This window comes from Antennarius striatus, chromosome 9 (genome assembly GCF_040054535.1).
Source record: "Antennarius striatus isolate MH-2024 chromosome 9, ASM4005453v1, whole genome shotgun sequence".
Classification (NCBI taxonomy): Eukaryota; Metazoa; Chordata; class Actinopteri; order Lophiiformes; family Antennariidae; genus Antennarius; species Antennarius striatus.
The window spans coordinates 10,619,182-10,643,371 of NC_090784.1; the positions used below are offsets into that span (position 1 = coordinate 10,619,182).

At 37.4% G+C, this 24,190-nt stretch overlaps 1 protein-coding gene across 1 annotated transcript; it reads right to left on the bottom strand.

Annotated features, from left to right (window-relative positions):
• Positions 1 to 1,108: 1,108 nt before the first annotated feature.
• LOC137601435 (doublecortin domain-containing protein 2-like) lies at positions 1,109 to 22,755 on the bottom strand. The gene is made up of 10 exons (XM_068323615.1): positions 22,469 to 22,755; positions 21,546 to 21,591; positions 18,586 to 18,665; positions 14,738 to 14,872; positions 13,858 to 14,007; positions 13,182 to 13,257; positions 12,890 to 13,083; positions 2,561 to 2,630; positions 1,695 to 1,999; positions 1,109 to 1,514 (listed from the first exon to the last, which is right to left on the bottom strand). The coding sequence occupies exons 1-10, from the start codon at positions 22,753 to 22,755 to the stop codon at positions 1,109 to 1,111; spliced, it is 1,749 nt and encodes a 582-aa protein (XP_068179716.1).
• Positions 22,756 to 24,190: the final 1,435 nt, after the last annotated feature.

The window sequence follows — 24,190 nt, forward strand, 5'->3', positions numbered from 1 at the left end:
AGATATAGGCAAAAGAAAATAGGGCAAATAACTGGAATTAGTATGGTTTAATAAAGTATGCACACATGATTTTGAAATAGAATAGTAATAGCAATAGCAGTAATTCCAATAGCAGTGACTGAGGCAAATGCAAACCCATTGAACAAAGATTATAATTATTACAATTTGATAACATTTTTGCCAAAGTCATACTTATGTACAGTCACTACAAGCTTTAAATGTGTATTGTTTCTTGGAAATGATTCACGAGGATTATTCTGTTACAGACTGACAGTGATTAAGGTACAGTATGGAGCAAAGTCTATTTTATCAAACATTATTTTAAAGCTAAAGAAGTGTGCATTTATATTCTGCTAGAAGATTAATATAAATATTGCATCAAACAACAGAATGAAGAATCATTATTCTGAAAAAAAGAAAACCTTTAAGCTCATTGTCACTACAACCACTTAACTGGACATTAACACATACAGAATGTTTAAAATATTACACAGACCGCAGATTATTGCTTTTACTTGTGAAGTTAATTTGTTTATGGGTATAAACATAAAATTACATACATACACACTGTAAATAGCTAGTGAAATAACAACTTTATCAAAAATAAAAATCTTATACATATATGACTGTAGCTATAATTACAGTCTCAAAGTTTGACTCAATGCAGGCCTGGCAGATAGTGTGTACTAAAAGAAGTTACGGTGTGTCTTCATGTAATATAGTAATAAAAGCTTTAACTTTTGCATAACTTTCTCAGACAACAGTAATGGTTTTTATAACTCCCATTTGAATATATTTTAAATGTTTGTTGTGTTTTTGTATATTGACCTAAATTAACAGCTGACAGCTTCTACTACTTAATAACATGACAATTGCCTAATCAGTACAGTATATACAAGTCCATCTAGTGAAATAATTGTAAATGTCTTGCTTTGCTCAATGTGAATTTGCTTTGCCACCTTCATTAGTTCTACACTGTTTTGTATTTATCTTTCTGAATCTTCCTCTTTCATGTCTTTATCTTCCTTGACTTGATCAACCTCTTCCTCCTCCTCCCCCTCTGTCTCCATGTCCTCTCTCATCTTTGAAATCAGCTGAGTTTTTTCTCTTACATGTCGATGTCTGCTTTACCTTCCACCTCATCATCCCTTGCTATGACCTCTCGATTTATCTTTCTCTCATTTTCTCCTGCCTCTTTTGTGTGTCCCTCTTTAGTTTGACTCACGTCTTCCTCCTGGTTACTGTTGCTACTACTACTTCTGCTATCATTCTCTCTTGTCTCGTTATCTGACTGAGTTTTTCCCGGGTCATTGGAGTTTTCCATCACCTTCTGTTTCTTCCCCTCCCCTTCATCATTAACTTGGTCTTGGTTGTTTTTCTGCCCCTTTCCTCTTCGTTTATCTCCCTTCTCTTCTTCTGTATTTTTGTCTTGTTCATCCTTTTCATGCTCAGAAGACGGATGACTTCCATCTTCTTTATCTTTACTGTCCTGGGTCTTGTCACTATTGCTGCTCCTGGACCACAGCTCATGATTCTTAACCTCCTTCTGGCTCTCATTAATGACCTCCTCCTTCACTTCTTTTAACTCTTCCTCTTTTTCCTCGGATTCCTGTTCCTGCTCCTGTAGCCCCTTCTTGTGCTCACCTGTCACCTCCTCTTTCACCACTTCTGCCTCTTTTGCTTTCTCTCTGGACCCTTGCTCTTGTCTTTTCACCTCTTCTTCGCTCTCATCTGTTTCTTCCTCCTTCACTTTTTCTGCTACCTCTTCCTTTTTTTCCTCAGATCGTATAGTTGTCTGTATATCCTTTTCATAACTTTGTTCATCATTTTCCTCCTGCCTCTTCCATCTTTCTTTTACAAAATTTGTCTCCTGGTTTTCTTCCTTTTCTTCTTTGCTAACAGACATGCCTCCTTCTGTCATGTTTTTGGAAGAAGTCTTCTCTTCCTTGCTTGCCTTTTCACTGTTTCCCTCTTCTGCATGTGTATCATCATCAGTTTTCTGGAGGAATAGGTAACACAAAAAAAAAGTTCAGATGTACTTATAACAATTTCATCATATTGTTTATCATGACTCTCTTTGTCACCTACACTTTCCTAAGAAAGATTAACAGCTTTATTGAGCACTGAAAACTTAAAATTCAACTACCTTTCAAATATTTTATGGCAGATGGCTATTTTAAATGCAACAATTAGTCGCAAAACAACAGAAATTTGAGATGGATTTTTCCATACTAAATTCTATAATTATATTACATTAATTCAAGTAAATATGGTATATATAAACTAAATATATGCATTCCATATTTGCACAGAAATACACATTAAATGAATTGTTCGCACATCACACTGTTGATACACATTCGATAAAGCATTAAGGAGTAAACATAGTTTTACTTCAATTTTGAATTTTGCTTACTGATATTTCAATTACATGACACACGCTCCACCTGCTGTTCCCTGATGAGAGGTTACATTGAACAGAATGTACATATACATCTCTTAATAAAGATGTCACTGTGTGTACTTGGAATCATTTGTTATGCACACAGTGAATAATTACCTCTTCAGTCATCTGGTCTTGAGAGGTTTTGTCCTCTGTGATTTCATCATCAGGCTTAGATTCGAGGTCAGCTGGAAATGGACAAAAAACACTGACATATATATATATATATATATATATATATATATATATATATATATATATATATATATATATATATATATATATATATATATATATATATATATATAAAATCATGTAATTGGGTTCGTCAAGGAAACATCAGGTAAAGGTAGGTAATGAGAGTCATCCACATATTTAATAATCAAAAGTCTTTCCATTGCACATAGACATAGAAATGCTTCCCGAGCCCAAATCATACAATGCAGAGATGGAGAAGGAATAGACTAGAGTAGAACTGTAGATACAAATTCCTGAGTGAAGGAGGGGTTCTTCTCAAAAGAATACAAAAACAAAGCTACATTATATATTACTTAATGTATGTAATGCATGACTTTAACGTCAACAATCCAATGTACTGGTTGTTATGAAAAAAAGCGTTCTTAATTTTCTAATGTAATTTTACTGCTTCAAATTTTCTCTTTATGTGCTGACTGCTTTTAGACCCTAAACCTTGAGGCCATTACATAATTTCAGAAATCCATAAAGCCTCTCATATAAATATGGAAGCTTTTACTCTTCCCCAGGTAAGTGACTTGTTGAATTGCACCTTTGTTTGAACAACCACAGCACAAGAGTGGCACCTGGTGGTGAGGAGGAGAAAAAACCCTAGATTATTACAAGCACGTAAACAAGCTCTTCAGACAATGGCCACGTTCCAGCAAGGACAAATAACGTTTGACAGGCCATGACCCATAGAATAAGACACAAATCAAACATCTTCCACATTATTATATTTATCATCACATTAGCAACCCCAATAATCATAGGCTATAAAGAGGGGAAATATTTCACCTGTCATTATTTACAGAAAAAAAAGCAAACAAACAAAAAACATTGGACCTCCACCACAAGTGCTGATGGTCAGTACTGTATTGGTTTCACTCACTTCATCAAACAACATGACTGCCACACTTCATTCTTGAATTTTAGAAAATGTATTTTTTTGTATATTTTTCTTGTTTTTTTTGTGTGTGTGTTTTTTTAATTACAAGGCACAAATTAAATGAAGTAATGAAGTGATTTGCCATAATACCAATTTACTAGACTAAAAATCATGTCTTGCAGAGTGTGCTGGTGGAAACACCTGTCATCATGTTCTTTTATATACAGCTGTGATACTGTGGCTCTTAGTGTTTAAATTAAAACACCATGTCACAGCTAAACACTTACATTGGAGCAGTCATCTCAACAAGGCAGGTTTGTTGGAGTGCAAAATTAATATGTCTTTTTTTTGTTTTTTGTTAAGTTTTCATGTGAGCATGTGCATCAAAAGCCTTGAAGTAATTAACCCAAAATGTCATAAGAGGAATACAACTATACGCTCTGATAAACAACATAATTGCACACTTGTTTTGAGAAACTGAAAGACTAAAATTTTAATCAAAAATAAGTGCCAAAGAAATAGTAATAAAAAGAATAGAGCAGCGTAACTCATGGCTTTAATATTACTTTCCATTAGTACACACACTAGTTAAAGAAGAAAAATGACTCGGGTAGGGATTAGAGAAGTTTATGGAGACATTTAATGCATTTCAAATGCAAAATTGATTGAAGTTTAGCTATGGTGGGAGATGAAACGTTATGGTAATAATAACAGACCTCTTTAAGAATATTTTATGGAAATGGGCCGCATTCTTTAACGAAGGGGTGGGTGGTGTGTGTGTGTGTGTGGGGGGGGGATAACATCCAAGTATTAGCAGTAACAGTGGATGAGCTGCTGTGACTCAAAACATCTCAACGTGATTTACGAATATGGCACAAGCTCATGAAAATGCTAAATAAAATCACACACAATATTTAGAATCATCCCGTTTTGCTCTTCATTAAACCCAGTAGATTTGTTTCCTGACATTGCAAATGGCTGGACAGTTTTGCATATGCCTGCAAGTGTTAATTTGAATATGTTACTGTCTGTCTTTTTTTTTCCTAATCAGGATAAACACACACACACATGCACACACACGCATACAAGCACATCCTCATTTTCCTATACTCCTAGTACAAAAACATGAACAAAACACACCAACAATTCAGGAGCAATGCTACCTGAAACCATTAGTGTGGATACAAGAGTAAGTGGGTATAATTCCTCGTATAAATGGTCCATGCTGCCATTTTATTGAAAGTCATAAATGAATGTTGGTCCAAGCAGATGTAATGAAGCACAACTGAAGATTATGTGATATCAGGTGGTAAATTGTAATATCCTCCCTTGAAAAGCAAACTCTATATCCCTTTCAAATCACATTCTTTTACCAAACTATTCCAAGTTTTTGGTTTGAAGAGACTGGATTTTGTAAAATGAAGGGAAAAAATCACTATTTTCAGCATACCCTAACATTCTGTTGCACTGCTTTGATCTGGGTTTCCATTTGATGTACTCATCCAATTCTAGGAGCCCGAACATGCTGGGGGAAATCCAGAGTGGGGTTTACACCAGGTGACATAATGTAGATAATTTTTCATGAAATATTTATGTATTATATTAATCAGAGGCAGTCTTCCTTGATCCTGAACCCGGAACCCAAACTCTATTACCAACACTTTTTGACAGAATAAATGAGCTACATTGTCTAATAAATGACTGCAATATTACAAAACTGAGAGCGATATGCATTAAATCAGTTGTCTTCAGTTTTCTCACACAGCACTGGAGAGTGCTATGATGTCTCACTCAGATTTTCAGTGACCAATTACAAATTTAAAAGCTTTTTCTATTCTCCACAGAATGTTTCCCAATGAAATACATAGAGCATGATGCAATGATCTCTACTCCACATGAAATCTATAGTATACTTGGTATTTGTTGCAATATAAATAGGTTTATTTAATGAATAGGTTTATTTAGGATGTATGCTGTGAAGCCATGATGGATCATCCTGCTGTTTTTAATATTGTGTGAATCATTTATTCCAGATCCCTTGGAATATGAAATGTAATTTATCTCTACTCAGAAGATGCCCTTGGTGATGGTACATGCAGGAAACTTACTGAACTGAATGACGCTTTTGAGACGCTACTAGAAATAAAAAGAATTTAAATTGTAGAATCTCAAAATTAGTGGAAATATTTGTTTGTATCTCTTTTGGAATTTATTGTAGATATTGCAATCCCTGACATTCTGAACTGTCAGTGTTACATTTTGTTGTAGCTAACTCAGTAGAGTTGGCAGGGTTCAACATCTGGACCGGATCAAATCATTGAACTGCTTGATAAAAAAAAAAAAAAACATCTGAAATATAATAAACGCTTAGAGTAGAAAGGCACTTACCACTGAACATTCACAGCGACTTATTCAATTAATAAAATAAAATGAAAGATGAGCAAAGTCAACCTTTTACCCCTGCAATATAATGGTACAAAATTTTTATTGCATCTGCTTTGTGGCCGATTAGCACCAGTATCTCATTCAGGCCACATAAACCGATGTGCTTGACTCTGGATACCCTGGATATTGCAGTCAGAGCGACTACCCTCTTTTTGCATATGTTTTCTTGGCAGAAGAAGAGCAAAATCTTTATTCTGTTCTAAGCCACTTCTAAATAAACAATCTGCCAACGGCAGAGGTCGCACTTGTGACTACACACAAATCACTGTTTTCATATGAAGTGTATTTATACTTATAAACCAATACATGGAGAAATGACTAACATGGCCTCCACAGGCTGGTGTTTCAGTGGATTAGCTCACTAGTGTTAAATAAACACTTAAGCCTTGATTCACTACTTAATGCACTTAAATCACTCTATGCATCAGTCTCTGTATATCACCAAATGGGACAATATGCTGCTTATGTGCACCCGGCTGATTTAACCCACTCAGCACATGGCTGAGTTATGATGGGATATAAAACAACGTGGGCAGTAACTCTGAGTGGTAATTATGAAATGTTGCCACTCAGCAAGTGTGTTCCAGTCACTGACCACACTCTTGTTAAAATGTTTATGGCTGTATCACTGGCCACCATCAGGAAGGCCCAGCTACTATTGAGTTTATAGTAATATGACACACACAAATACAATCCAGGTGATGTAATTACGGTAATTGGTTTATAAGTCAAAATAGCATATAGCAAGGGAATCAAGAGAATTATTGGTTTGCAAAAAGATGTTACTTGTCAACGTTACCACAACTGAGTGATGCTTATTTGTCAGAAATTCTCTGTGACATTTATTAAAAATGTCACAGAAATCAAGTTTACTTGACACAAGAAGAAGCGCTTAGCCTCTTAAAATAGGTTTTTATTATCCTTGCTAATGTCTGTGTAGATTCTCAGTTATCCAAGTCATGGTTATCCAGAGCTTTTTAAATCAATCCACTGCACTTTAAGAAAGTTTCTTGAAAACATTTTGCCTCTCATCTAAGAGGCTTTGTCACTTCAGTGGATTGATTTAAACAGCTTTGGATACTTGTTAATGATAGATAAGAAAATCCAGTGTTTTTATGGAATGACTCATCAGGGGAACTCAAATAACAATACCTCAACTTTTGATTTTATGCTTTAGATATGTTTTGAAAAAAAAAAATTTTAATTTAAGTTTTGTGAAATTTCTAGGGTGTCTCATGAAAGATTTCAAATTTATTTTTAATGCTGTGCTTTAGCCCCAGATATATTTAACATCTCATTTTTCAGTGCTGTAGAAAGTGAAGTGATGTGAAGCACAGTGTTTAGATAGCTCTGACATGAACTGAGATGAAATTTCTGCTTAACAAAGTTGGAGTCAGATGGCAGAGTAATATTTATAAAGGTCACTGCTTCAGTTAAATATTTTAATAAATTATGCTGCTTATTTGCTCTCATTTTCCTACAGTTTCCCAGAATGTTACCATTAAGTGTGAAAGTTGTATTCCAAGTGGCTTCTATCTAATCAGAACAATTAAAATTAAATTAACACTTATTATGGTTGGACATCTGATTATGGACTTGTGGAACTTGGTACAAATCAGGCAAAGTAAAGATGATTAAACATAGAATTATGTCTTCAACTTGGAATGGTTTCCTCAGCTCGGCTCTAACACGTGATGTAAACTTCAGACAGCCACAGATGTTAAATACTTACTCATGACATTTAGGTTGAATGTCAAAAATGTTTCCCTGACTGATGCAAACAGTGTAGATAATATTCCTATCCTAATAACTCCAGATGTGTGTCTACCAGACTCAAAAAAAAAATGTAATGCTCAAAGCACACTAGATTAGAAGTGACAGGAATGAAGAAAAATTCTGTCATCAAAAGTGTCAGATGTTACCCTAACCCTATATTCTACATGTCCCAGCCGGCACTTTTGTATGTCACTGCTGAAACAGTTGTTAACAGATTAATGTGGAAGATTAGTGCAGCAACCCTGCTCTTTAATCCCGTAATCCTGCATCAAAGGGTCACGAAGAACCTTTTTTTCTGCTGCAGCGAAAAGGAAAAGATGAAACAAGAGAAAGAATGATGGAGGGATTGGGAAAGTTTGCCATGTTGTCTGAATGATGACATGTCAGGCGCGTGCACAAATGTGCATAAGAACTTGCTTAATATTTTTAACACATTTCTCACACATATTTTCTAAGAATTGATGAGGAAAGAAATCCTCTAAATGTTGTCATCACTCATCCTTTACTGCATCCTTTGCTGCTGAGCCCACACGGTTTAAGACACACTGCTTCTTTGTGTGCTTGTCTCCTGCCTTCCTACACTATTTTGAACCCTATTTCGCCCTGACAAGAATTACAGATACATATGCTAACACGGCTAATTCCCCAAGGCAGCATCACATTTTATGACAACGGATTGCTTATACAAGTGAAAAGCATGCATTCAGACACACACACACACGCACACACGCACACACGCACACACACACACACACACACACACACACACACACACACACACACACACACACACACACACACACACACACACACACATAACCTCAATCACATATGCAGAAGCTAGTGTATCATTCAGCGGAAGAAATGTGGAATTTTTTAAGTGGATTTTTTCTGAAAATGTCTACATTTAAAACTTCCTTGACTTTGAATTAAATCAATTTAAATTGTATTATTTAAAAGGAGGAAGTAGCCTCTTCACAATATATGTTTCTATGTTAAGTGGGTGTCTGAGATTTTCTATCTATCTTTGAAATTGAAACTACTTTGAGGTATCTATGAATCAACCTGAGGCAATGAATGAAGATGAAATTAATCTATATTCATCCAATGCAGGATTTTTCAATGAAAAAATGTTGTCTTTTTCTTCAGCTGACAGAAACAGAATGATATCATTGAATTCATAAATAATAAATGTTAAAATTGAAATGACTTTGTTGTGAAGTGTGAAGGATGAACCCAGCAGTATGACAGCCTGAAGGACGAAGCTGCTCTGTAGTCTGCTGTTACAGCAGCAGATACGTCTGTGTTTGCTTTCAGACAGCAGCAGGGTGAGCAGGATGTGGCAATGGTGGGTGTTCTATTTTCATATCTTTTGAGATCTGTCCAGGCACCTCACTGAAATAACTGATGGTCGGTATATGGGTAGCACAGCTTTTAATCATCTGCTGCAGAGCCGTTCCAATTCGAGCTTTTGAACATCCCATCTACAGGACTTTCTACTGATCCTCCAAACACTCCGCGCAAGAATTTGCATTATTTAGACAATATAATTGGTATACAGAGCTTCTCTTTATGCATTTGTGTGTTAAGGACAATGAGACACTTCTTTGCAATATGCTACCCTAAAATCTACTATGAACAAACTGTTTTTGGTTTTGTTGGACTGGTTTTCACAATGTGGCTTGGTTTCAAACTGACTTCATAAACTGTCTATGGCTTGAATGCAAATATGAAAACTAATTTGACTTGGAGCACTGTAAATCAACACAAATGTGTAACTTTCATGAACACCTCTTTAAAAATGCATGCACAGATACAGCGCATGAAGGAGTCCATCTTAGCAGTGGAGATGCTCCATCAGTAGCCTTGGTACTCTTTGTATCCTCTGCTTGCTTTTCGCTTTCTTTTGTTTTGTCTTGTCAATACCCTTTTTTCAGGCTCCTTTTTCTCATAGAGACTAAGAGTTTTTTGGGGTGTGTTTTTTTTACAGCAGCAATTTTGTCTCAGCAAGGGGCTAAGGCAAGTAGAATTCTGCTTTGATGACTCTAAATGGAGAGATTATCCAAATGAAAGGCAATTATCCAACTCCACCCACCATTCAGCCCTTCATTGTTACTGGGCCATTTTATTCCACCTAGTGATCAGCTCCACCATGTCATCCATTCATCAAATTCAAAACACCTCTGCCACTTTTTCCTCAGAATGACCATCTTTTTTAATCTCAGCCTTTCACATCTTCTCTTTATCATTCTTCTTTTTGTCTTTCTCCTATAATTTACCTGTTTCATGAATGTTTTGAACATTTATGAATCAATTTTTGTGTATTACAGCTGATATGTCTTATTGGTGAGGTCTTTCAAGTCAAATGTCTTTGTTACACTAAGTTCAAATTCATTCTGTAACGTCTGCTGCTCAAGCTCTTGCACCAACTCCCCCTTACTCTTTCCTGTCAGTCGCTACTATGTTCACTCTATTGAAGCAGAAAAGTCAGAAGCTTTACACTACACCACACAGAAACGGCCACAATTATCTTCAGTCTGGGTTCTAGCAGCTGATAGGGAGTGAATAATGGGAACTGGCAGTCCAACATATACATGGACACACACAAAATTGAACCTGGCTGCCACAACAGTATGGACAGAGTAGAGGAAGGACCACTCTCTAGTCTTTTTTCTTTTCACTCTCACAGTTCCTTGATGCATCTCTCTATCCCCCATCTGTTTCTGACAATTGCATGATGCATTTTATAATAATCAGCTATTTCCATTCCATTGTTTCAGCAAATGAAAGTTCATTACACAACCTCTGCTGGTCCACTAACATTTTTGTTAGCTAAGTTGTGTTTGCTGTGAAATGTATTGAGAAATAACACCCAAAACAATCCTGTGCTGCTGTGACTCACCAATCAAAGGTTATATGAACTATTGACAAGATAAACTTAACACAAATATAACAATAACACAAACTTAGGTGCACATGGGAACTCCTTGTTGCTGGTAAGGAATTGGACAGCTATGATGTTAGTTCTTGTTCGCTTTTGAGAATCCAAATTTCTCAGCTTATCAAGAGAAACAGAAAGAAACTGAAATGTCTGTTCAGGCCCATAAAGACAGTCTCTTGTATGATTAGATTACATAGACTACAACCAGTTGGTAAGCTAAACAAATACAGAAAACATAAATTCTTGTAAACATGACAGCATCTGAAAAAGACATTAGAAGTCAAAGAGGGGGGAGTGCAGAAGAATGTCATATGCTCTCTGGGCCATTCAAATGATCTTCTCTAATGTCTGACCTTGTTTGCTGATCTTTCTGTCTGTTAATTCAATCTTTGGTCAATGTCACCCAAGGGGACCAATAATGCAGCATGTTTTTCTGTGACCGTAACACAACATGCCACCCGATCTGATGTACAGAGCATTTCAAGAGTGACATTACAGGCTCCAATTTCACATAGAGATGCAGGCAAAGACAAAGACACATGCACCCACATTTTTCATCTCTCTCTTCTGATGTAAACTGCCAGCTCCCCTGAGCCACAGACACAATTTTCCACGCTCCTATGGGCTTCTGCTGTCAACTCTACTGCCAGATGAGGAAAAAGGCAACATCTATCATGAGCCACAAGATGATGTAATGCGGTTCATACTGCAGTAGGCGTTACAATAAGGTCACAGGCAGGCGGCAGAAAATCAAAATCCCTTTTACTGTTAAGTAAGAAATCCCCATTACCTCTCACATTGTTATGTTCAATGTTTTGACATTTATGGAAAGAATACTTTAGTTTCCCATAGCAAATCACACCTCAAAGAGTGCCAGCTGTAGATAAGCAAAGAGGCAAAGATCAATGTAGACACTGAGTTTCTGCAGGACCAATACTAATCCATACTAGTGGATTATTGCTAGTTCAGAAGATGACGTGATGTGTTTCTTGTAAAAGTGGTTAATGTCATCATGTGAGACGCACTTAAATGATTTCTTTTCATATCTTCTTATGGAGCAACACTGCCACTATGTGGATCGAAAAGAAAAAGCAGGTTATATAAAATTTTAAAAGCTTTGCATCACCTGTAAATTTTACAGTCCTAACTTGAAACTTATTCTGTAACATGTTTCAGGATTTGCTTATAAGAAAGCAATTTAGACATTCATACAATAAAAAGAAAAGTGGCGCTTACCATACAATAATGTCCTAAAGAAGGTTTTTACATGTGTGTTTGCATGTTTGCCTCCCTGGATATTCATTCATTAATTTTCTGACCGCTACATCCGCTTGCGTGGGTCATGGGGAGCTGAAGCCTATCCCAGCTGTCATAGGGTGTGAGGTGGGGAAAACTCTGGACGCGACGCCAGTGCACTGCGGAGCTACACAGAGACATACAACCGCATACACGCTCACTCACTCAAAACAGACAATTTGGAATGGCCAATTAACCTGAAGCGCATGTTTTTGGAAGTGGGAGGAAGCCGGAAAACCCGGAGAGAACCCATGCAAAGACCACACAGAGCGGGACTCGAACCCGGACCCGCCTTGTTGTGCGGCAACAGTGCGATTAACTGCGCCACCGTGCCGCCCCTGGATATCCATAGAAATACAAATTTTCTCTTCTGCTTTCACTAGAAAACATACACAGACATTACCAGACACCAGTTATTACAATGTTTAGGAAATTCTTGAAGTGAATACAACTGAGTTGTTCACAATATATACATAATTACTTGCTAGACACTAAAGGTATGAAGAAATGGCACAGGGATGACGCATAAAGGGGTTGGCAATGATAAAACACACTCAATGTCTGTGACTAGCAAACAAGGGATTTTAGACCCTTTTTTTTGTTTTCAGACTCTAAAAGATCTGACAAGTTATTATCTAACATATAATCACACATGACAAACTGGAATTTAAAAGATGTATTTTAAAGTACAGGTACAAGACTTCCTCCTTAACTCAGTGTTTCCTTCATTTTTTCCATTGTCCATTTATAGCACATTTTAAGATGCTACAACTCACTTGATCTTTGTATATGATGTTGGTTGATGTCTAAATCACACTGTGCTTTTCAGCTTTGTATAGACTTATCTTATCTAGACTAATGTGTTTTTGCATTACCATTGTCAGAGATGCTGAGGGTCATGCTTTGTCTGCTCCTTTTTTTTCGAAGGGAAATGAGTCTGGCCTGAGAGATGTCTCTGACGATGGAAGAAAGGTGCTCCTTGCTACTGCCATTTTGATGTGGAGAAGAGTTCTTGGAGTCTGTATCGCCGCTATTGCTACTACGAACCACTGACTTACTCTGGAAGAAACAGAGGGTACATTAATCTGATGAGAAACCTGTTGGAAAAAGATACTAGGAACTTTGGGAATATACAGTACTGTAAATCACAACACAACGAGACCACATGAAGTTCCTACATTGCCATTTTGCTTTGAGAATCTGTAGATCGGGGGTAGAGTGTGAGCTTTCATTCTGTAGGCAAAACAGACAAAATGTTGTAAAGTATACATTAAGCAGCTTTTTTTTTTTCACAATTTTTCTTCAGGAGTAAGAATTTTCCAGTTGCAGTAGCATTATAGCCGGAGCGGCACCACTTTTATTGCATACAGCAAATCATCCATCCTTAAAATAATAGTTTGTGCCAAGGGATTTATGTACTAGGAGATTTGACAGCAGGTTTTAATCTGGGGGGAATAATTAGTTTCTACCCAGAACACATTCAAACATAAACTGAGTAGTCTCCAAGAACAATAAATAAACTATGGTATTGTATATTCATTTTAGGTACTTATATAAGGAGTTCAACCACAAGAACATAAGCATAACATGTTGTTTCATGCGCTTTCCATTCACAAACAAAATTTCACACTTATGTATAACTCTGCACAGTTTCATATTTGTGCTCTGAACCATATTGTTATAAGATAAGCAGGTAGATAATAATTTCATCTGTCTTCCACAGGTCTGAGTAATTCCTTTATACAAATGATGAGAAAGTTTAATGATCTTTAAAATGATAATGACATAATAACCAAATTATTAACTTAAAGTTTGCATATTTTGTGTGCGTACCCATTGGCCTTCCTTGCTCCCTTAGGTTTGGAGAAGAGCAGGTCATTGTAAGGCAGCTTCTTAAACTTCTCTCTTCCCACAGCAACATAAAGCTGACCGCTCTCTAGCCGATTTCCATCAGTCACCTGGTGACCTTCAAAGGTGTAGAGACTACAAAACATGCCCAAGGACAAAAGGCCCAGGGTTTTTATCATATATTTACACCAAATTTGTTAAACAGGGTAGACTCTAAAAGGGAATATTATTGAGATAGTAAGAACAATTACAAGCACATATTGTTTTTATGGGTTAACATACACTGATCATCCACAGCACTAAAATCATCAGCTCAATATTTAGTAGGTCCCTCTCGCACCAATGCATGGACACAGGGTCTGTGGGTTGGAGGGTGTGGGCTCGATAGATTGAGCTTCTGCATTTAATGAATGCTTTATCATATTAAGAATTGTGAAATTTGTAAACTGGATCATCACCTTGGGCTCTTTGCTGTGTTCCTCCACACACTCAGAGCAGTTCATAAGTGTGGTGGGAGACTCTGTCCTGTTGTGGGAGCACTATCATGAAGGAGAGTCTGCTTGGCCAAGCAGTTTTTCAGTATGTAGTACATGTCACAATAATATTTACATGAATGCCAAGCCCCAAAGCTTCTAGTGGAATATGAAAATGTGCAATGATATTCAATTGTCCTGTCAGTGGTTTCAGTATTGAGGTTGATTTGATGCATAATCTATTTATGTAAAATACATAGCCCTAAAACTTGCATATTAAAAAATTTAACTGTTAATTTTTTTTTTCAGAACTTATGTCATTTTGCCAACAACACAGAAGAAAATATAATAATTACATTCCAAACAACTGTGGAAAAGAAAAAAAAGTGTACCTTCGAACACCACCCAGGACTTTCAGGCCCATCTTCTCTGTCACCATCTCTAATATTCGGTCAAACTGGCCAAGCATTTTCTGGTGGATCAACAGCCTTGTGGCGGGGTCCAAGATATCACCATTTGCTACGACACTATGTAAATAAAGATCCACATCAATTTCCTCATACTCTTCTGGGTTTGGTGAAGCCAAGAGGACCCCTTAAACACAAGTTTATCCAGTGCTATCTGAAATTATCACTCTATGACACTAAGTGCCACCTGAGTACCTCAGTCAAAATTTTTGATTGAGAGTCATATAAATACAGGTAGTCCTCAACTTACAGACATTCTAATTATGAACATATGGAGAAACAAATAAACGTGCGCTACCGTATCGACTATTGTACTGCAGTTCCCCTTTCTGTCACAACCCCTGCCGAGCAGCACCACTGCGTTCGCGTGGCTCCAACACTCCAACATACATAGCTGACTGTGGCTGCTGTTGGATGCACTTAAAAAACTGGTTGAGAGTTTGTTGAAGTTTTTTCTTCTACTGCTCCTTAAGGATTAAATTAAAAGGAACAAAATCTCACTATAAACTCATCTGATTTCAAAACAAATCATGCATGACACTCAACGGTAGATATTGGAATTATAAGTACATATTATAATGATTTTATTCTTATTTATTGTGCAGTAACATATAATTTGCTTGTAATATTTTTATAGTGAATTTAAAAGTTTTATACTGTTTGGATATTTTAATTGTTACATAGCACATGCACACACACACGCACACGCACGCACACACACACACGCACGCACACACGCACGCACACACAAACATGCTCATTTTCTCTATCTCTCGCTTTTTCTCCCTCTCACAAAGTCACTCAGTCACTGTAGCGGCAAACAGCTGTTTCGTCAGCTGATGCGCGTGCACGTAACCATGGCGGTATTGCAGCGCGCACGATCAACCAAACCTTACTTGTAAATGCTGTATTTTCATTATAGTGTACTCGGCAGAGCACGTGTGTTGTGTGTTGATTAGTTATTAATTTATATGTTGGTTTAGTAAAATGCTTAATTTATTGGTTTCATGGGTTAAAAGAAAAAACTACAATGTATTATCTATTTTGATGAATTTACATTGAAATTACTTACATCTGTTTTAACTTAAAGGGAAAAAATTAAATCTATTTTCATGCACCTGGTTAATGGTTGATGTGAAAGGGTTTGATAATTGATCAATATTAATTTGTAATTATTATAATTATTGATTATGGGTCTAATAATTATTTGATTTATTAGAACCTGTTTTTCATAATGATAATCATGTGGTGTTTACGGTTTTTCACCTACTACTACTTTTGAAGACTATTGGAGAAAAAGGTTGTATAGAAAAATAAAAGAAAAAGGAGCAACGACCTGGTCTTTGAGTGAATTCCAGCCTTTGATGTTCGGCGTTGGTACATCCCTTCAAGTGTGGGGTTAGCAAAGACAGCAAAACACTTAACAGTCACACACATGCAAACAGACACACAAAGTTTATTAAGGTGTGTGCGCATGTGTTTAACTTTGTGTGAAATAAAATGGCATGAATATTAGGAGGTAAAAATAATTGAAAGAATAAAAACTGATTATAAAAATTTTAAAAATAAATTAAAGAAAAACAAAAAATTAGAAAGTTGTGTTGAGTACGACAATTCTTGTTCATATATACTTTGTAGTCCATAATTTCCTATTCAATGCATTGTATTCATTCATGCACTTCATGTTGAGTCCATAAAAAAACTTGCTCTGTAAATGGTTCCTTTACTATTGCGATCAAAAGCATTGAATCTCAATTCTGAGGCTGTTCTGTAAATATTCATTCATATTCTCCACCTTCTTAATCTCTTCTCCCTGTAACCTCACTCTTCCTCTTGGGTCCCTCTCATTCACACACATGTACTCTGTCTTACTGCGGCTAACTTTCATTCCTCTCCTTTCCAGGACAAACTTCCAACTCTCTAGCTTCTCCTCCACCTGTTACCTGCTCTCACTACAAATCACATGTGATCTACAAACATCGTAGCCCGTGGAGATTCCTGTCTAACCTCGTCTGTCAGCCTGTCCGTCACCATAGCGAACAAGAAGGGGCTCACAGCTGATCCCTGATGCAGTCCTACCTCCACCTTGAACTCCTCTGTCACACCTACAGCACACCTCACCACTGTCTTACAGTCCTCACACATGTCCTGCACCGCTCTCACATCTCTGCCACTCCAGACTTCCTCATACAATACCACAGTTCCTCTCTGGGCACCCTGTCATAAGCTTTCTCCAGGTCTACAAAAACACAATGCAGGTCCCTCTGGCCTTCTCTGTACTACTGCATCTGTAATACTCTTTTTTTTTTAATGAAACCATACTGCTGAACTAAGCCGAGAGGCAAAGCTCTCCATCTACTGTTCAATCTTTGTTCCTACCCTCACCTATGGTCATGAGCGATGGGTCATGACCGAAAGAACGAGATCGCAGATACAAGCGGCTGAAATGGGCTTTCTCAGACGGATAGCTGGTGTCTCCCTTAGAGATAAGGTGAGAAACAATGCTGTTCGCGAGGGGCACAGAGTAGAGTCGCTGCTCCTTCGCGTGGAGTCAGTTGAGGTGGTTTGGGCATCTGGTGCGGATGCCTCCGGGACTCCTCCCTAGGGAGGTGTTTCTGGCACGTCCAGCTGGGAGGAGACCTCAGGGCAGACCCAGGACCAGGTGGAGGGATTATATCTCAACACTGGCCTGGGAACGCCTTGGGATCCCCCAGTCAGAGCTGGTGGATGTGGCTGGGGAAAGGGAAGTTTGGGGCTCCATGTTGAAGCTGCTGCCCCCGCGACCCGACTACGGATAAGTAGGGGAAGATGGATGGATGAATCATACTGCTGCTCACAGATGCTCACTTCTGCCCTTAGTCTAGTTTCAACTACTCTCTGATAACTTCATTGTATAGCTCATCAGCTTTATTCCACTATAGTTGCCACAACTCCGCACATCTCCCTTGTTTTTAAAAATAGGCACCAGCACACTTCTCCACCATTCCTGTCATCGTCTCACTATCTCCCTTCATGTTCATTCATGTTCTGACTTCATAAAAAAAAAATTCTGTAAGTAATTCTCCTACTTTTCCTGAATTTCCCTTGGGATCATTAAAGTATATATATATATATATATATATATATATATATATATATATATATATATATATATATATATATATATATATATATATATATATATATATATATATATATACACATATATATATACATACATATATATATATATATATATATACTTTTGTGATCAAAAATATTGATTTAAATCTCAATGTTGAGGTTGTTCTGTAAATAGTTTTAAAATGAACAGTAAATATAGCAATGAATGATTAATCCATATCAATGTCAGACTTAAAATAATGCACAGATGCAAGCCCCACCCATTTCCTGTTAAACCACACCCGCTTCTGGTTTAAGCCCCGCCCATTCCGAGTACAGCTACAGATAATTTAGATGGTTGAACAGATACAGATAGTGGTTTATTTGCTCATCACTTGTATAAATGGCACTTAAATGACCTCCAATGGTGATTATAGATTGAAATAAATAAATAACTACTTACAAACAATTCAACTTACAAAGCAACCTCTTGGAACCAATTGTCTTTGTATGTTGTAGACTACCTGTATCATAATACACACCCAAATGAAGGATCAAATTGATCATTACAGTATATACAGTATGAGAATAGTCAGTCTTAAGCAATATAAATAACTAGATACAAATAAATATCTTAGTGCTTAATGTTAAATAGAATAAATTAAACTCACAATATCGGACATGGCTCCTTGATAGGTTTGAGGAATCGTGCTGACACAATGATGCGATGATTCTGTTGCAGTGGTTTGACCTGAAAAAGAGGAATAAAAGAATAAAAGTAAAACTACTTATGGGTCTTTATAACATGGAACTTTTAAAGACCTCAAAACGTCTGAGTTTATGCTTTCATATCATTTTACCACAGCCGCCACCATTATTCACCCCCAAGTTATTCCACATTTAAACTGCAAATATTTTGGAAAATAACTTTTCATGCTTACTTTTTATTTCTACTGGTTGCATTCTCTTTCTTAGTAGTAGTGAGCTAGACAGGTACAAGAGTCTACTTGCTTGAGATAGAGAGATGCGGGAAACTAGAATTTGTGACTCCTTAAAATTTTGTTAGTGTGTATTTTGTTTTGTTGTTGTGTAATTCTGTAAGTTATTCTGAGAAAGGTCATCCGGGCTGTGGTCACTGGTACACCTCATCTTCATCGAACATTATTTTCACTGCAAAGCACAGGTACACACACCACAAACATATTTAACATTCATTCACTCATTCATTTTCACTAAGCGCTTCATCCCCCTGTGCGGGTTGCGGGGTGCTGGAGCTTATCCCTGTTGTCTTGGGGGGTGATGCTGGGGAAATTCCGGGCACGACGCAAGTGCACAGCGGAGACTCAGACGCAGACAACCACACATGCACAAACTCACTCCTACGGGCAATTTGGAAAGGCTAATTAACCTAGGCGCATGTTTTTGGAGGGGGGAGGAAGCTGGAGAACCTGGAGATAACCCACACAAACATGGGAAGAACATGCAAACTCAACACAGAGCGGGACTCGAACCCGGAACCGCCTTACTGTGCGTTGACAGCGCTACCCACTGTGCCACCATGCCGCCCCCACACATTATATATAATTTTAGTAAGAGTAGCAATCTCCTACAACAATAACCAGTCAATATTAGATTGGCAGACATGTTACTATAACCCTCAGGCATTAAGACTGTTCCAGGGCCTGACATGATCCACTCTTACTGCCTAAAGAAGCTAACAGTGCACCATGATCAACTGGCAGCAGAACAGACTGAGCTGCTGACTCCAGGCACTCATCTTGACTGGCTAACAAAAAGCAGGACAATCCTGACTATTCAAAAAGTCCATGAAGAAACAATACTTTCAAACTACGACTGATATCCTTCCTCTCCATAACATATAAGGCCATTTCATGACAGGGTAGCCCAACTGACAGTTTCATAATCATAAGAGATATGGAAAAAGTAAGTGAGTCAAAGCACCAGCTACTGGTCAACAGACCAATCACCCACAATACATACAATTAAGCCTACCACATCTAGAAGCACCAGAAAAACTAGAACTACAAACTGACACTTGTAACTTGTTCTCACTTGTCCATAGAGATTCTGACATTACGTTTTTATAGATATCATTATGTCAACACCACTGTTAATTGAAACTGGCAGTTATGAAGTGGCTTTTCTACATCCTTCACAAACATTAGGAGAGAAACAAAAGTCTTGTCAAAGCAAAGGCAAATGTAATCTTTTTAAATAATTGTGAAGTCCTGAGCTACTTTCAAAAAATAAACATACTGTGTGGAAGAGGGTACATGCAAGTCAGAATCCATCCTGTTATTACCACTTCTTAGAATATTCCAACATTAATCTGGAAAAGAGACAAGCTTATCAACCAGCAGGCTAGCCAAGAGTTCTAATCATTATTGAAACAATCAGGCATTTTGAGTGGTGCCATGAAGCAGGGTCCTCATGTAAAATTGTCTATTTTTAAGCTCAATACATAATCACAGCAATAACTTTAAGCCCTTACTGTTATTTGTGATACTTGTGATTGTTGCTGTTCTGTACCTGGCAAAGAGAAAATTAAGAAATCTAAGACCATCTCCTGATTTTTTTGTTATGATGGTCAGACAGAAAACATGCAGCTAGTGCTTTGTGGGTTTAAAGGGAACCGAAGTCAAAGCATATTGCCCTGAATTAAGGTATATAGTTTGGATTTTAGTCATAGCTCAAGCTGTTCTTGATAATGCTCTGACTTTTTAGCAAGTGATTAAAGATGCATTGAGTGGAGGGATGATCGTCATCTATAAATCAATAATGCATGGTCATTGAGACAACGACAAAGTGTTTCTTCACAGAAAACAATAGACAGGAATGCTCAACATAACACCTTGCTTAAACGATCTATGTACAACCTTCACACAGTGGGAGTTGGGTTTCAAATGTTTCACTGAGTTTACATTGATATTGTAACTGAAACCCCGTAATGCAAATACAACGATGGAAGGGTTTCAATCATCTCCAAAGCTAAATCCCAAATACGGTACATCTAATATGGTTAATGTGGTGGTGTTCTGCGCATACTTAATGCAGGATTTTTTTTTTCATGCATACAGTGTACAAAGTACAAGCTCATGGTCAAGATGTTGTAACGGCACAATATCTAAAAGAGTTCTCAAGGGACTGACAGATTGATTCACACTCCTTTCAACTCAAATTAGTTTGAGGAGGTTTCCTCTGGAAAAAGGCACCACACCTCAAAACTTTCTGAATGTTTAACAAAGATCATGTAAACTTTGTAAACTGGTTTGTTGTCTGCAAGATGTGTATAGCTGACACCGTAGATCATACAGGTGACACAATATATTGTGGAGCACTTTGTACATCTTCGTAGCTTGATCACAGTATCATGACAAGTTTTTGTTTTCTTTCCTATTCTTTAATTATTTTGTCTTGTAGCACTCTTCACAAGGAAACCTGTTTCTGTAAACAAGCTTTCATGTTTGATCAGTCCATTCTTTATCAAGGAGGGCTCCAGTCTTGTAGTGCGTAAGTGCAAGACGCACTGATATTTTCCACAAACACACTTAAAACATTTTGCACTGTCCTCGATTGAGGGTTTTCTTATTTGATCAGCACTTTTTCTCACCTGAGTGTGCATCATCCTCTTCCTTCTTGAGCCAATTTGATGGTAACTGCAGACAAAACATAAAGAATGAAAGCCTGTCATAATCCACTCAGCACCCTGTAACTCAAACACCAATCAACATTACTTTATTTGGTTTATTATGGTTTTGAATGTGCCAGCAAATTAGATAATCCTTTATATTGTGCTATATTTTTCGCTAGCTGTGTAACCATAGCCTGATTTAAGTAATATTTACAAATCATTAAGGCTATATTCAGTTATAGTAGTATAGTCAGTTGTTGTCAGCTATAACTAATTACAAAATATAAACAAAATATTATGTTTATGTGTCTATAATTATTTCAAATCATCATCATCTCTTGCAGTACAATGAACTTTCCACACAATGCCTCTGCATTTTGAAACAATTAGAATTTCTGTGCAGGTCGACTTGACTGTATCAGTTTTCCAGCATATTTTTCCATGACTTGCTAAACATATCTTTCCAAGCATGATCACAGAATGCATTCTTCAAGGCTTTAAAGAAGCTTCTTACTTAATTGTCTCACCTCTGTAGTCTATGAATCTCGTCCTACACAAATCTTATTATCTGTAGCATAAACCCACTTATTTTCAAACCAGGGCAGAGCACACTTCTCTACAGTGCTGTTGTCAACCACCTGCTTTGAGTCAGCAATGTGAAATCTGAAATCTGTTGAGTCACATAACGTTTAAGCGTGATTCCCCTCTCTGAGAACACTTGACAAGATGATAGATTATTACTTGTATCACTGGTCACATACACAAGTAAACGCATGTTAGTTGTTGAAAATAAGATAAGACAAGATAAGATACTTTATTGAGCCCATATGGGAAATTTAATTAATGCGATAAATCAATTTTAAAGCAATTTTTTATTATGTCAGTCGCTGGTTAAACCTTACTCCATTTTTTTGAATTTCTCTCTCCCAGCAGCGACATATTGCTCCCCGCTTTTCAGGCTCTCCAAGCAGTCCACCTTGTGGCCTCCTGTCGGTGTGTAGATGTTCCTCACTGCTCCAAACGGTGCCTGTATTCCACTTGTTACTTCCCTCAGCAAAGTTTCAAAGTTTGATATCCGCTTTTGGTTGATGACAATCCGTCGGGCCTGGTAGTAAGGATCGCCGTTTCGGAAAATAAAAACATTTTTCACGACGGGTTGTGACAGAAAGTTTGGCTTGTCGGAGCTCATCGTCGTGCGTAAAACAGGGCTGGCGCGCAACGGAGATAGATCTTTGTTGAAATACGCATGCAACAGGTTGAGCCAAAGTACGATTGTGACTGGTATAGCCTATGCCATAACATATATTAAATTACTGTTCCATCACTGGCAGATATTTGGGTTTGGAGGAAAAAGGAACTGAACAAGCAAATCTATGAGTACGAGTCGTTCAGGGTAAAATGCTCTTCGAACGTGAAGACTACTGAATAATAATGAGACCACATGAAACGTCCCTTGTGTCGCGTCATTATGAATGACATCTATCCATAACTTTAGTAGAATCTTAATCCGCTACAGAGGAAACCACGCAGTCATCCGTTCGCGTTCACCGCGACGCAGCAGGTGATGGCAACGGACGCGTCTCTGTAGTTTATCCACGACCCAGGCTGGGCATCATGGGAGCTTAGTTGTTGAATTGTCTCTATGGGAACAGGGAACTCACATAACCCAAACAAACGGATTGAACATCATTAAAAGGTGATGGGATGAATACATATTTACAAAAAAAATATTTTGTCACTTAAAGATAACATAACCAAATATGCCTGATGAGCTCTTTGAACATATAAAATTAAAACATAGACCAATAGTTGATACTTAGATGCTGTAGAAACTCTGGGAAATCTAATTGGGCATCAAGAGACCAACTGAAAACCCGGGTTGCACTGACATTGCCGAAGCTGGACAAGAAAACATGTTTGTTTGGTGTACTATATTTGTGATGTAGATCAGCAGGGAGCCCTGTACATCATGTCCAACCCGTTATTATCAAACGGCCTGTATCCTCTAGCAGCAATTACAAGCCAGAGAAAATCAGTCACTGTATTGTTCCTTCTGTTTCTGTCTATCTATATCATCAAAACCTCCAAACTTTTTGCCTTGATCTTCTCATAATCATCTTTCAAAAGATTTTGCAGAACATGCACTGTATTGTTTGATTTTTTTCTTTTAAAGTGTTCTTTTGTGGGTTTGTATTTTGTGCTACATATGTCATTTTATTTACTATTGATATTTTTGCATTTTATCAGTAATTTGTTTCAGTCGCCAAGAGTTTTTCTGTCACACTTCACTGAGGGATAAGAAAAAAAAGGTGCTACTGTTAATTGTGGAGAATTTTTCTTTGTTACATATGGAATGTTCAAAGGGTCAGGACAGCAGTGTGAACATGGTTAGTTGAAACCCATTCTTATAATAGTTTCAGAACAAGTCAGGTTCAACATTTGATAATAGAATGTCTAAAAACTTACCACTTCCAAAGGATACAAGACAATTTGTTTTTCAAAACTAGATATATATCTAGTAAACTAGATCTGCAGCTCAGTCACACGTGACTATTGTTCTATATGTCCAGAAACAAAACCTGGTTGTGAGGAATCACTGGCTGGGAAGACTAAAAAAAAAAGAA

What these genes read in the sequence shown, in the direction of transcription:
- LOC137601435 (XM_068323615.1), bottom strand. Translation starts at nt 22,755, where the DNA reads ATGAGCTCCGACAAGCCAAACTTTCTGTCACAACCCGTCGTGAAAAAT. An exon ending in AGAGGATGATGCACACTCAG is followed by an intron (nt 18,666 to 21,545) that starts GTGAGAAAAAGT and finishes CCTCTTTTTCAG; the next exon opens with GTCAAACCACTGCAACAGAA. An exon ending in GGAGCAAGGAAGGCCAATGG is followed by an intron (nt 13,258 to 13,857) that starts GTACGCACACAA and finishes TTTTGCCTACAG; the next exon opens with AATGAAAGCTCACACTCTAC.